General features: G+C 34.1%; 1 protein-coding gene across 1 annotated transcript in view; it reads left to right on the top strand.

Moving 5' to 3' along the window:
- The window catches only part of ASCC3 (activating signal cointegrator 1 complex subunit 3), a 354,273-nt gene that overhangs the window by 223,522 nt on the left and 116,992 nt on the right, over positions 1-13,759 (top strand). The window contains exons 25-30 of the mRNA XM_034991607.1: positions 2,594-2,814; positions 4,856-4,941; positions 6,330-6,496; positions 6,606-6,751; positions 6,878-6,998; positions 9,213-9,355. Of these exons, the coding sequence (XP_034847498.1) occupies positions 2,594-2,814; positions 4,856-4,941; positions 6,330-6,496; positions 6,606-6,751; positions 6,878-6,998; positions 9,213-9,355 (884 nt within the window). The remainder of the gene's footprint in view (positions 1-2,593; positions 2,815-4,855; positions 4,942-6,329; positions 6,497-6,605; positions 6,752-6,877; positions 6,999-9,212; positions 9,356-13,759) is intronic.

Below are 13,759 nucleotides of genomic sequence, written 5' to 3'. Positions count from 1 at the left end.
GTACCCTTTTTTTTTTTTTTTTAAAGATTTTATTTATTTATTCATGAGAGACAGAGAGACACAGAGAGAGGCAGAGGGAGAAGCAGGCTCCCAAGGAACAGGGAGCCCAATGCGGGACTCAATCCTAGGACCCTGGGATCATGACCTGAGCCGAAGGCAGAGGCTTAACCATCTGAGCCACCCAGGTGCCCAAGATGTACCCTTTATATTAGTTCTCTTCCCCCACACTAATGTGATAAAAGGGAATATGGTAATCTGCAATATCATGTAACAGTTTTTCATTGTCAAAACTAACAAAAATCCATTTTAGATTTTTGTAACATGAGGAATTATCTTTATATTTTGATTTATTAAAGAAGGAGAATTTCATGAATAAATGTTTGTATTGGTACTTTTAAGTGCCCTATATTCTATTTTAAAAATATCTTTAGATTAAGCTATTAATTTAGTGTATTAAGTGTATTTCTTGTTGAGAATTCATAATTGATGATTAATGATTTCAAGAGGCCCTTAATTTAGAGAAAAATAAAGGTCATTTTTTTCATATAATTCCTCTGAAGACAAACTGTTTTCAAAATAAAAATATTATTCCTTATCACTTTTAATGAATACATTTTTTAACAGTCCTTTGGGAAATGAAAGCAGGCATTAATGTGATTTTAATCTTTGCCATTTTTTGTCAAATGTGTACCTTGTTTATTACCTTAGCATATCTTAAAGAGAAATACTTTAGACTACTGCTTAAAACCACTTTGATATCTTGACAGAACTAAAAAAGTTTGTCAACATAGAGAAATAGTAAGATTGCAGTGTCTACTGATAATACTCATTGAAGAGGACCTTTCTGTTTTTCTTCCATCAAATATGCCTATATATGATATCTAGACTCTCAAAATACGTAAAAATGTTTGATGCTTTAATTTTAAAATATATGCTACCATCATCACTACTAGATCTCTTTGAGTGCAGTACTTGATTTTAACATGCATTAACATTGTGTTTTAATGCTCATTTAATCACTTCTCTGTTGAGTGGCCAAGCACATATCACCCTATTTATAGAATTAGTTGACTTCTGACTACACTTTAAAAAGCAGTAAATGCACCACTGTGACATCTCAGTTGATATTAGAAATGCATGATACAACCTCAGTGATTCCAGTTCTATTTGGCTGAGTGTGGGTAAGGGTGTGTGTTTATGTGGGTGTGTGTAGGCACCCTGTTGAGCCTGAGTCAAACAAGAAAATTCTTCACATTTCACAGAAGTGAATCATCATAATTTAATATTGTCAGCATATACCAAAATGTTTATTTTTTAGTTCCTATTAAGAATATGTGTATGCGGGCGCCTGGGTGGCTCAGTTGGTTAAGCGACTGCCTTTGGCTCAGGTCATGATCCTGGAGTCCCTGGATCGTGTCCCGCATCTGGCTCCCTGCTCAGCAACCTCTGATCCTCCCCCCTCTCATGTGCTCTCTCTCTCTCATTCTCTCTGTCTCAAATAAATAAAATCTTTAAAAAAAAAAAAAAAGAATATGTGTATGCTTTGATTAGCATTGCATGTTAAGACTTCCTCCCCTCTTGATTTTCAGTGCTTCAGAAAATTTAGGAGATTATAATCTGCTATAGAAAATTTATGCAGTCAGCTCTCAATTACCTATGTAATAGAGTAGAGCTGTGGGGCTAAGATAGTATTTTAAAAATACCTTTTTATCTTTAAGTACAATTTTTGAGAATTCTCTACACTTTCCATCTTAAAACTGTACTATGAAGATCTCACACAGATATAGACCACCATGTCCCCTTACAGATTTTTTTTTTCTTCCTTATTCTAACTTCAGATGGGTAGAATTATCCTCCATGAAAGAATCCTGAGAGTAAAGTTAGTTGCCTTCCAGTTTTCTAACTGATACTTTTCTGGGTTATGGGAAAATACAGTGTCTGTCAAGTTCAGGAGTATATAACTTCATTTCTCTAAATAATTTTAACTGTCTAATCTCCTAGACCTCTAGTTTATATAATGAGATACAACTAAATTTGTTTCTTTCAATGTTTTCTCAGTGCAGTTCTTTTTTACCCATACATTCTCTGATTTGAAACTCCACCTAAGCTTCTTCCTGTAATTATTTTAAGTTTATTTTAGTTTATATTGACTAAACCAATAGCTCCCTCAACCATTCTGATTTGGTCAGTTTTCTAACAGATCAAAGGAAATTTATTATTGATAACCATTGTAGTTCTGCAGTCTACAGATGGTTTTCCTTTTTCTACAGATTGGGGTAGATTTAATTTTCTTCTGCACCACGCATATTTTCATATACCAGTCATTCAAATTATTTTCCTGATTGGAAAAGAGCCATGTAGTGGTTTTAGAGTTGGTATATGGGGAACTCTCCCAGAAAAGTGTCCCAATATGTCAATATTACAAATATGTGACAGGGAGAAAAAAGGAGCTGTAACTAGTATATAAAAATTTATGTTAACCCTCTTTCCCCCCCTCCAATGAATTAAGGATTGTTATAATTTATTCCTGAGAGACAGTGTTTAGTATTGTGCATTTTTTACAGTTATGGCAGTACCTGTTTCATCTTTTCAGAATTACTGGATCTTCAGCCTTTACCAATCACAGCTTTGGGATGTGAAGCATATGAAGCATTGTACAACTTTAGCCACTTTAACCCTGTGCAGACACAAATATTTCATACACTGTATCACACAGACTGTAATGTCCTACTTGGAGCACCTACTGGATCAGGAAAGACTGTTGCTGCCGAATTAGCCATTTTCAGAGTCTTCAACAAGTACCCTATGTCAAAGGTCTGTTTGAAGGAATCATATGCTTACATTAAATTAGAAAACACAGTTCATAATCTGTAAACTAGCCAGTTCTAAACACACAGCAGGACTCAATGAGTAGATTTGTCACTCTCTTAGTGAATTTTCTGGTGGGACCAGATCAGTATTAGAATAACTGGCCAGAGGAAACAACAGATGTTGGAGAGGATGTGGAGAAAGGGAAACCCTCTTACAATGTTGGTGGGAATGCAAGCTGGTGCAGCCACTCTGGAAAACAGTATGGAGGTTCCTCAAGAAGTTAAAAATAGAGCTACCCTATGACCCAGCAATTGCAGTACTGGGTATTTACCCCAAAGATTCAGATGTAGTGAAAAGAAGGGGCACATGCACCCCAATGTTCATAGCAAGCAATGTCCACAATAGCCAAACTGTGGAAGGAGCCGAGATGCCCTTCAACAGACGAATGGATAAAGAAGATGTGGTCCATATATACAATGGACTATTATTCAGCCATCAGAAAGGATGAATACCCACTATTTGCATCGACATGGATGGAACTGGAGGGGATTATGCTAAGTGAAATAACTCAAGCAGAGAAAGACAGTTATCATATGGCTTCACTTATATGTGTTAACATAAGGAATAGCATAGAGGACATTAGGAAAAGGAAGAGAAAAATGAAAGGGGAGAAATCAGAGGGGGAGATGAACCATGAGAGACTGTGGACTCCAGGAAACAAACTGAGGGTTTTAGAGGGGAGGGAAGTGGGGGACTAGGTTAGCCTGGTGTTGGGTATTAGGAGGGCACGTATTGCAAGGAGCACTGGGTGTTATATTCAAACAATGAATCATGGAACACTACATCAAAAACTAATGAAGTACTGTATAGTGACTAACATAACATAATAAAAATTAATTAATTAATTAAAATAAAATTTTGGTACATATCCTTCCAAAAACAACCAAAGAATAACTGGCCAGAAAAAATTTTATCTTAAACTTTGGAGTCCTCTAGTTAGGTTTTTAATGTACATGTCGGTTCCCACATGTCCTTTCCTCATTGTGAGATGCATAATTCATAGCCATATTTATAAGATAATGACTTGTAATCAAATCTTTTTGCTATAAAAGAAATGCTAATACTTTAACAAATACAGTTTGATTATACACATGAAATACAGAGGCAGTTTTTGTTCCACATTTCTGCAAATGGCCATATTATTGATGGAAAATAACATGGTGAGTCAAATAAGTATTGATTTTATGCTTTCTTGAAATGTGAAGTACATACTCATAGTTTAGAAGTATTATTTTTCAAGAAAGCTAATTCATACACTGTGATTGGAATTATATGGTATTTTCCTTATCATTTATTATTTTAAAAATGTTTTAACTTCTTTTTCAGTGATTTTCAATTAGTGGCTTTTCTTCCCTGCTTAACTTGAAGTTTTCCTACTTCTCAGTCTATTTTGTGGTTATTGATCCATTATAAGACATGTTAATACAACAGTAGAGCTCTACTCTAAATTTGAAACATTTTATAAAGCAAAGAATTTTTTTTTCACTAAACAATCTGTATATAAGTTTGGATTATTAAAGACCAATTGTTGTTATTATAAAAAAAGGTAGAATACCTAAAATGTGTGACTGTCATCTTCCATAAAATCTGCGATAAATTTAAACAACCATATTTATCTCTCTTTAGAATTTCAAAAGTAGTAACTTTTTTCATGGAAGAGTTAAATTCAGATAATTCTTGATCATAATACCAGGAAAAACTTTCATTTTCATCAGAATATAAAATACGTAAAGGAAATACCTTCAGTATTTTTTTTAATATTTAAAATTTTCTATGTCAAGATTTTTATGATGTATTATATTTCTATCCTACTTTGGATAAAGGTAGTTTGGGCAAATTAATGACTTTTCCCATTAATTTAAAATTTAAAAATAAAAGATACATTTTTAAACCACACTGTCATAGATGTAGATGGAGTTTGCCTTTATTTGAAAATGATGTCACTATTTTCATGAGATCTTTTTACCCTCCCCTCCCCTTTCAGGCAGTATATATTGCACCCTTGAAAGCCCTGGTACGTGAAAGAATGGATGATTGGAAAGTTAGAATAGAAGAAAAACTTGGCAAAAAGTAAGTTCTTGCTTTTTCAGAAGATATGCTTTGAATAATCTAAAAGGACCAACAAATAAAAGATTTGCATAAACCTGTTGAATGCTTTTACAGTGATTTTCTTAGTCTTTTATTTAAAGGTATTGTACTTAGTGTTAAAATGTTATCAAATTCCCATTGTTTTAATATTGAAAAATGCAAGTCCTTAAATTATTTAATATGAATACTTTTGGGAAGATAATTTTCTCAAAATTTTTAAATTCTAAAACAAAAGAAAAGTAAGTTTTATCTCTTAATTTTTCTTTCATACCATTCAGAGTAACTCCCAGTACATGTTTTGCATGTAAACAATTTACAGAAAAATAGAAATCCATTTAAAGAACCTGACTTTTAAAAAGGTATTTTAGTATTGCCCAAGGTTATTTATTCATTGTTTTTAATAGCAAGATTGCTGGTAACCTGAGTGCCCAATAGAACATGACTAAATAAATTATGGTACATTTACACAAGCAAAATATTCTGTCATTCTATAAAGAATGAACTTTGTATATACTGAAGGAATGATCTCCAGAGATACTATAGAAAATGGTTTTAAGTAAAGCATCCTATCATTTATTTTTTTTAAAATGGCAAAGGATATAAATATGTGGTTGCTTTAGAACAAGAACCAGGTGATTGGAAGATAGACACGTTACAGAGACTGTTCACCACACTTGAGTATAGTGCATATTCAAAATAATAAAATGTAAAAATAAAAAATGAATAAAAATAAGCAAAAGCTTTGGGAACACTATACTTGGGGGAACTAATCTTGCCTCTTTTTGTTTTTTGAGGATTAAGACAGATGGAAAAATTATTTAGGGGCTACCTGAAATTTAGAGTTGGCCTCCAGACCCTCTTCCTCTCTGTAAAACTGGGGTCTTCTTAGAATGAGGCAGCACATATGTGCCTCAGCATATGTTATTTATGTCCTATTATGTTTGAATTTGCCTATAATACCTATAGAAAAGAGAAATGAAGCTTACACATAATTATATTCTTAATGAATGCTTCTTTTTGTCTTAATAAGTTAACACTTACCCATAATTAGAAAGGTGTTTATTCCAACCTATGGAGAAGGAAGTATGAGTTAAACTCTATAAAAACACATAGGGCAGAGACTTTGTAAGCATAATCACAGCAAAGTTTGACACCTTCGCATATCCGCATAAAAGTTAAATTATCAGTTATTTGAATTTATACATTCTCTTAAAATTCTTAAGAAACGTATTTTGGACTCACAAAAACTTTCAGAAATCAAAGGGAGATAAAGTAGGGTTAAGCATTATAAAATTTTATTTTGAAAGGTATTTTTGCCTTTCCAAGGTCATGTGTTATCTGAGAAAGGAGTCGTTTTTCTTCCTTTCCAGAGTTATTGAACTAACCGGGGATGTGACTCCCGATATGAAATCCATTGCTAAGGCTGACCTTATCGTCACCACACCAGAGAAGTGGGATGGAGTCAGTAGAAGCTGGCAGAATAGGAACTATGTGAAGCAAGTCACTATTCTCATCATCGATGAGATCCATCTGCTCGGTGGGTACCATGCTATGTGATACCAGTTTACACATTTTGACTCTGAAATGTGCAGCAGCTGGTATCAGGACCTGCTAAATGATTAACATGTATTATTCCTATTTCCTAGGGGAGGAAAGAGGCCCTGTTCTAGAAGTCATTGTATCTCGAACAAATTTCATCTCCTCGCACACAGAAAAGCCTGTGAGAATAGTTGGACTATCTACCGCGTTAGCTAATGCCAGAGACCTTGCTGACTGGCTCAATATTCATCAGGTATGTGGAAGATTGATAAATAAGCATTTAATACTGTGGCTTAGGTGGCTGTATTAAAGAGGCACCATAACATTATAAACTTAAATATAAAAACTGAAAATGATTTCTTTCTCGTTTTTACTCTAGATGGGCTTGTTCAACTTCCGACCATCAGTACGTCCGGTTCCACTGGAAGTTCACATTCAAGGCTTCCCAGGTCAACATTACTGTCCTCGTATGGCTAGTATGAATAAGCCTACATTTCAAGGTAAGCTTCAGATCCTTGGAATGAAATAGCAGCCATTTTGTGTGGTAGCCTTTAAATGCATTCCAGATAATTTGGATTTCTTTGAACGGGTGGTACTGCTCCAACTTCTACAAATGTAGGTTATGCCGCAGCTGTTAAGGCATAAAAATGTATGCTGAATTAACTATTGAAAATTGGAGAGATTTCATAGATGATACTGTCTTGGAAGTAGAGAAAAAAATGTATTTTTTAAAAGTAATTAAATCATTCTTAATCTATTAAGTTATTTTCTTATGGTAGTAGCTTGAACAAATGATAAATAGGAGCTCTAAGTGTAAAAAATATCTCATAATCTTAATCTTTACCAGAAACCATAAAACTTACAAATTTCAGTACTTTTTTTTTTTTTTACAATGCTTCTGTTTTTGTGTTTTTATTTTTTGGTTTTCCCTTTCTAACAAATTAGGCAAGCAAGAAAGATTTAAGAATAACACTCCTATTTTATTGAAACATGTTTTGTTGAGGCTGCATAAGGAATATTTATCATATCAATTAAAAATAACCTCCAAAATAAATTCTCTAATGTGAACTGCTGTTGATTGTGAGGTGACTTTTTAGCTGCTGTAATTAGCCTTATGACAGAAGCAAAGTATTGATTGTGAACTAGAGACCAGTCTTGGCAGTTCGGATTATTTACACCTCCACAGAAGCATTGTATAAAATCACTAATGAACAATAAATCTGCCGTGAGCTGTTCAGCCACACCTGTTCTCGCAGCAGCAAAAATCCATTAAATGTTGAGGTTTAAAAAAGAGACAGATTCATTCATGATTATGTGTACAAAAGATATCAATATTGTACTAATACGTGTATTTTAAACATTGTATTTCTAATATGATTTATCAAAGCATTACCATTTATATTCTGTAAGATTCGGATAAACTGTGAGTGAGAAATAGCATAAATGAGTTTATTTTTCATGGTATGTATTGTTGTGATTGCTTATATTTATTTAAGGAATGGCCAATTGCATACCAGTGATTGAAATGAAGCATTTTGTGTTCTATAAATCAATAGTAAATAACTGAAATACTTACACTTCTCTAGATACATCAGTACAGTAGCTGTCCTTATAAACTATTTATTATACTTGCAGTGTCTCACTATATTTCTTTGAGTTTAGAAGTATGATTTTATGATAGCTTCACTTCTCACTCTTAGGGCATAAATGTAGTCAAGGTCATATCAACATTTTTGTTACAAACCTTGTTTCTTAACCCATAAGAAGAAATTCTGCAGCTCACATTTCAAACAAGAAATTACAAGAAGGTTGAACTTTTTATATAAAACATTTAAATATCTCTGTTTTAAGAGACCTATGTACACATAAGGATAAATTTTACTTGTACCATCTTATCAGCATTTTGGAGCCAATGTGCAGTAAAGAAATCTTGTTTCCAGTTAGGTCACATGATTTATGTGGCTCTCTAGGTAATTTTTTCTGTCAGTCTTATTACTCAGGTTTCAAACCATTCATTTCCTCTTCTGTGTGTCTACCTTCCATGTGCCATCAGTCACATACAGATTCAGGCATGGTATTCTCTTCAGCTCTCTTCCACATTCTCTTATCTTTACTCTTGAAACCTTACACGTGTTTCAGGAAAACAGAAAACCTTCGTTTGACATATCTCTGACTAGTTTATTGATACAAACTCTCAATTATTCCATCGACTGGTACTGACAACAATAAAAGGAATTTTTTTGTGGCTTTTATTCTTAACAGAGTTTTCTTCAGTCTGCAGGACTTGACTCTCTCCCCGAGACTCCGGGACCAATTAAGTCTGTAATATCATAGCTTAGGCGAGCAGAAACACAACTCTGAAAACTGAACCTTAGATTGAGTATTCGTTTACAGCTGTTGCTAGAGGGTCGCAGCTTTTGTAAGTGTCACCTTCCTCAGGAGCTCAGAATAGAACTGAGACCTGACACAGTTAAATTTCCCCTGCCCAGGCAATGTACTCCCCAAGGTGGGTTCAGCTACCTTTCCTTTCCTACCATTTCTCTAATATGCTGTTGGGTCCAAGTCATACCACAAACAATGCTGAATTTCATGACCAAATTAAGAATTCACTTAAATCAATTACATTAAGTTTCATGCATCCATTTGATATCCTAATGACATGCAGATTCTGGTGTAAGTAGCTTACCCTTTTATTTTCCACAACTTTTCAATAGCAATTAGAAGCCATTCTCCAGCCAAACCTGTTTTGATATTTGTCTCATCAAGACGTCAAACTCGTCTTACTGCTTTGGAATTAATAGCCTTTCTGGCTACTGAAGAAGATCCAAAGCAGTGGTTGAATATGGATGAAAGAGAGGTAAGCAATCTATTTTATTTCTATTTCTTATACATGTCAAATTAGTTTGTATTTAATATAATGGAAATTACATATTTAATGATGTTTAGTTTTAATCTATACAAAATTTAGTATAACATTACAGAAATTTAGGGAAAAAGTAGGAAATGCATAATACTGCCACCTTAACACTATTAATATTTTGATGTATTTTCTTCTACTGTGTTTCTGGTAAATATTTACTTTTATATCCATATTTATTTCTGTATCTCTTCCCTTTAACATCATCACCTATGTATATTATAATCATATTTGTTTTTCTATTGGAGTGTTCACTGCCCTCATGGAACTTAGAATCAATTTTGCAAAATTAACTTTCTATAGAATATATAATAAATGACCATTTTCAAAAATTTAGAAAACACTAAATGTAAAAATTAAAAATCTGTTTTTTTATTTTTAATATTTTTATTAACCTATCCTTTAACCAAGTAGTAACCATCATTAAAATTGGAAGCAACTATAATTTTTTTTGTCTATGCAATTATAGTCTATTATGTGGCTATCCCATTAAATAAATAACCATACATCCTTATTATTATAGGTTTTTCTTTATTTAGACTTATTTCCTCAGTATAAATTTAAAATTAATGGGTAAAATAATATGGATTTTTTATAGCTTTTCATATACACTGCTAATTATTTTCCAAAAGGGTTGTACCAGTTGATGTTCTCCCACTGATACATGTATTGTCAGCAGTATATGAGAATAAAATAACAATTTTACTACACCCTCATTTGTTGTAATTTATCGATATATTACAAGTAAAATATTCCTTATTATTTTAATGTACATCTTGATTTTTGTGTGATTGAACTTTTTTTCATATATTTGTTTACTATTGGTTGTCTTTTTTTCTTTTTTTGTCTGTTCATTCCTTTGGACTTTTATCTTTTTCAGCACAGCATTTTTCTTATAGATTTGTGTGAGAGCCCTGGCAAATTAAAATACACATACACCCCTGAAATTTCATATATCACTTTTTTCCATAAATATTTATTACTATATACATATACACACATACTAATCTCTTGTCTGCTTTTATTAGTTAATTTTGCTAATTCCTTGGATGTCTTTTTGTCTTAGTAGCTTTTTACAAATAGAAGTTTTTGCATTTTGGGGTGCCTGGGTGGCACAGTCAGTTAAGCATCTGACTCTTGGTTTCAGCTCAGGTTGTGATCTCAAGATCGTGAGATCAAGTCCCACGCCAGGCTCTGCGCTCAGCTCGGAGTATACTTGAGTGTCTCTCTCCCTCTCCCTCTGTTCTCCCTCCCAACACTCTCTCTTTCTCTCTCTCTCTCTTTCTCCCTCTAAAATAAATAAATCTTTAAAAAAAAAAAGTTTTTGCATTTTGGAGCACCTAGGTGGCTCAGTCAGTTGAGTGTCTGACTCTTGATTTTGGCTCAGGTCATGATCTCAGGGCCGTGAGATGAAGCCCTGCACGCCAGGCTCCTCACTAGGCTGGGTGGCTGGGTGTGGAGCCTGCTTGAGATGCTCTCTCTCCCTCAGCCCTCCCTTCCCTGCTTGTACTCTCTCTCTCTCTCTCTCTTAAAAAAGAAAAAAAAGAAGTTTTTGCATTTTGTGTGATAGTTGATATCATTCTTTGTGATTCTTTCTACTACTTCTAAAGGTAGATAGTCCTCTTTCCCTCCATAGATTTATAGATAGTGATTTTCCTTTCTTGTACTTTTCTCATTTTTTAGAAATATTTTTGTCATTGGAATTATGATGAAAAAGTAGATGAAATCAGTAATAAAATTGTTGCATTGTCTCCCTTCTCTCTCCATATCTCCCCTTTCTCATCTCCTGCAGCCTGAAGAAGAAGAGTCAGAACAGTGTTTCTAACCCACTAGTGTCCAGTCTCAGCAGTTGGCATATTTTCCCTTTCCACTTCTCATGAGTCATTTAGGATTAGTGGACCAGTTGGATGATACTGTATCTATTACGTTTGTGTGTTAACTAATACTAGTTAACTAATAATTCGAAATGTTCTTGTATAGGCCTGTAGGTGACCTTATTCACTGGTAAGTAGCAGACCCCAATATTAGTTTCCTATAAAAGGTATCACATGACTCCTTTAAGTAGAGTGACTGCTATCATGTTACCTTTCAAGTTTCATCATTACTTCCTTAATGCTGTTTGTGTATACTAAATCTTTATTTAAGATCAAAATAATTCTGTCAAAAAGTTTCTTGTCCTTTTATTCACTTACTCAGCTAGTATGTTCAAAAGAGTCACCCTGTTGTGTCTAACAGTGTCTTGAACTTAGGAAGCAAATGGTGAAAAATAGATTGATGGAATATTAACAGTTTATGTGCAGCATCTGTCTAGGCTTAATATATTTTCTCTTGTGTCTTATCCCTAAAAATGTTCCAAATGGACACTTTTCTTTGAAGTCAAGGTACAAAGTACATACCTATTGAATACATTTTGAGATGTTTGTTCAAAATGCATATGTGTGTGTGTGCATGGCTGTGCATTTTGCACGTATGTGACTCATATTAACCTTAAATGTGAACCTCATGTCCTCTTCCCAGCTATAGTACACTTACTATTTTTTTTTTATTTTAATGTATGAGACCTAAGAAACTGTGGTCAGCTCAGCCATTGTGTAGAATTACTTCTCTGTTTTGTATTTTTTTTTCCTCAGCACAAAAATTTATCACCAAGGTTCATTAGAAACCGTAGAATTTACTTAGCATGGTTTCTGCTATTTTGTAGGTTTTTCACTGCTAAAATAAGACAGCTAGAAATTATGTCATTTCCGGACATTGTGTTTCACCAAGACCATTGCAATAATAAGACAATCCAGGTTTTGTTTCAGTCTTTCCTCTAAAAGTCAACACCTTTAAAATCAAAATGTCAGAGGTTTTGCAACTGATTGCTATGCAAATTCAATCTGATTATACCAATAAAGCAGGTGTTTCAGTTGTTGAATCCACTAATTACCTTAAAATAGGACTTTTTTAACACTTTAATCTTTATGAGAGTTACTTTCCGTAATAGTATAGACTAGAAGCTTAGTGACAATTCCTGTTGCTGCTTCTTGCACAGTTTCAGATTGGTGTTCTGCGGCAGGACCAGGTAGGTTAGGTGGGTGGATCAGCAAAGGCAAAAAAAAAAAAAAGTTATCCATCTATCTTCTTAATCCAGTAAATCTTCAAAGTACTAGGAAGCAGGACCACCCCTTCAAGTGTATCATTGATGTGAAATCATACTGCAGCATGGGGAAACCCCAAAAGTAATACCCTTCCATATTTCTCATCAGGAAATGATTTCAAAAGTTTGTGGGCATATGCTGCCATGTCACTTGGATTCTCAGTTTAATAACCACCGCTTCCACCATTAACCTCAAACTGTGGTTGGGTTTTTACATTACCCTCTTAACCTTCAAATCCAAGACAGAAACACCGGAATGCCTGAGCTTCACTGTCAGGCATGCAACAGGAATAGGGAGTATCTTCCCCTCTCTGACCTCTGAGGCGATACTCAGACCCTGGCTGTCTGTAGATAATCTTTCACAGTATGTTGGCTGGTTAAATCCAGTCACTCTGGTTCTTTTGCCATCCCATTTCAATATTCTCTAGCCAGTGGGCTAAAATATAAAGTTACCCACAACCAATACATTATTCATTTCAATTAGTTAAAATATATAAAATACGTTAGTTAAAATATGCTTAGAGCATATATGAGATAGCAAAGGTAGAGGTCACAGTATTTTTTTGCAACACAGGTCCAAACGTATTTGGTCGGGGAGCCAAACACATTTGTGATTTATTTTCTCTACCATCCATCACCTGCACACTTCTTCAAGCAGCCTCTAAGCTAATTAATATTCTTTATCCATTGTAGTAGCCAAAACCCACATTCCTGAGACGTTGGAATTTGGCTTTTTATATATGCTTACTATATAAGGCTTTAAAAGTTTTTGATTAGTTTTTCAAGTGGATACAATAGTGTGAGAAGATTTCTCTAGGGTCTATCCAAATTTTCCCTCCCCTTATTGTGTAGCAATAACCCAATTTCTTTATCAGGATTGGTTACCTAAACTACACTATGGCCACATTTTGCTTGTTTACCCCATACAATGAGAGATGTGGCTATTTCAGCTTCTAAGTAAATTGTTACATCCCTTGGATGTTAAGCCTCCAAACTAACACAGCTAGATTTATAGGGAAGGGAAACAAAAATTTTCCAAATGGTTTATTAGCTGTGACTGCAAAAAAACATTTGCACATATTGACTACTGTATCTTCTGGCAATGAGAGGAATAGTATCATTTAATGATTACTACTTCAGAGCATATACCTCATTTTACAAGAGAGCACCCCAACCTTGCCAAAGCAATGTCTCTTAGCTGCCAC

Source organism: Mirounga leonina, unplaced genomic scaffold (assembly GCF_011800145.1).
Source record: "Mirounga leonina isolate KUSES-001 unplaced genomic scaffold, KU_Mleo_1.0 Mir_53, whole genome shotgun sequence".
NCBI lineage: Eukaryota > Metazoa > Chordata > Mammalia > Carnivora > Phocidae > Mirounga > Mirounga leonina.
Note: the sequence above shows the minus strand (reverse complement) of the source record. Positions and strands in the feature narration are given on the sequence as shown.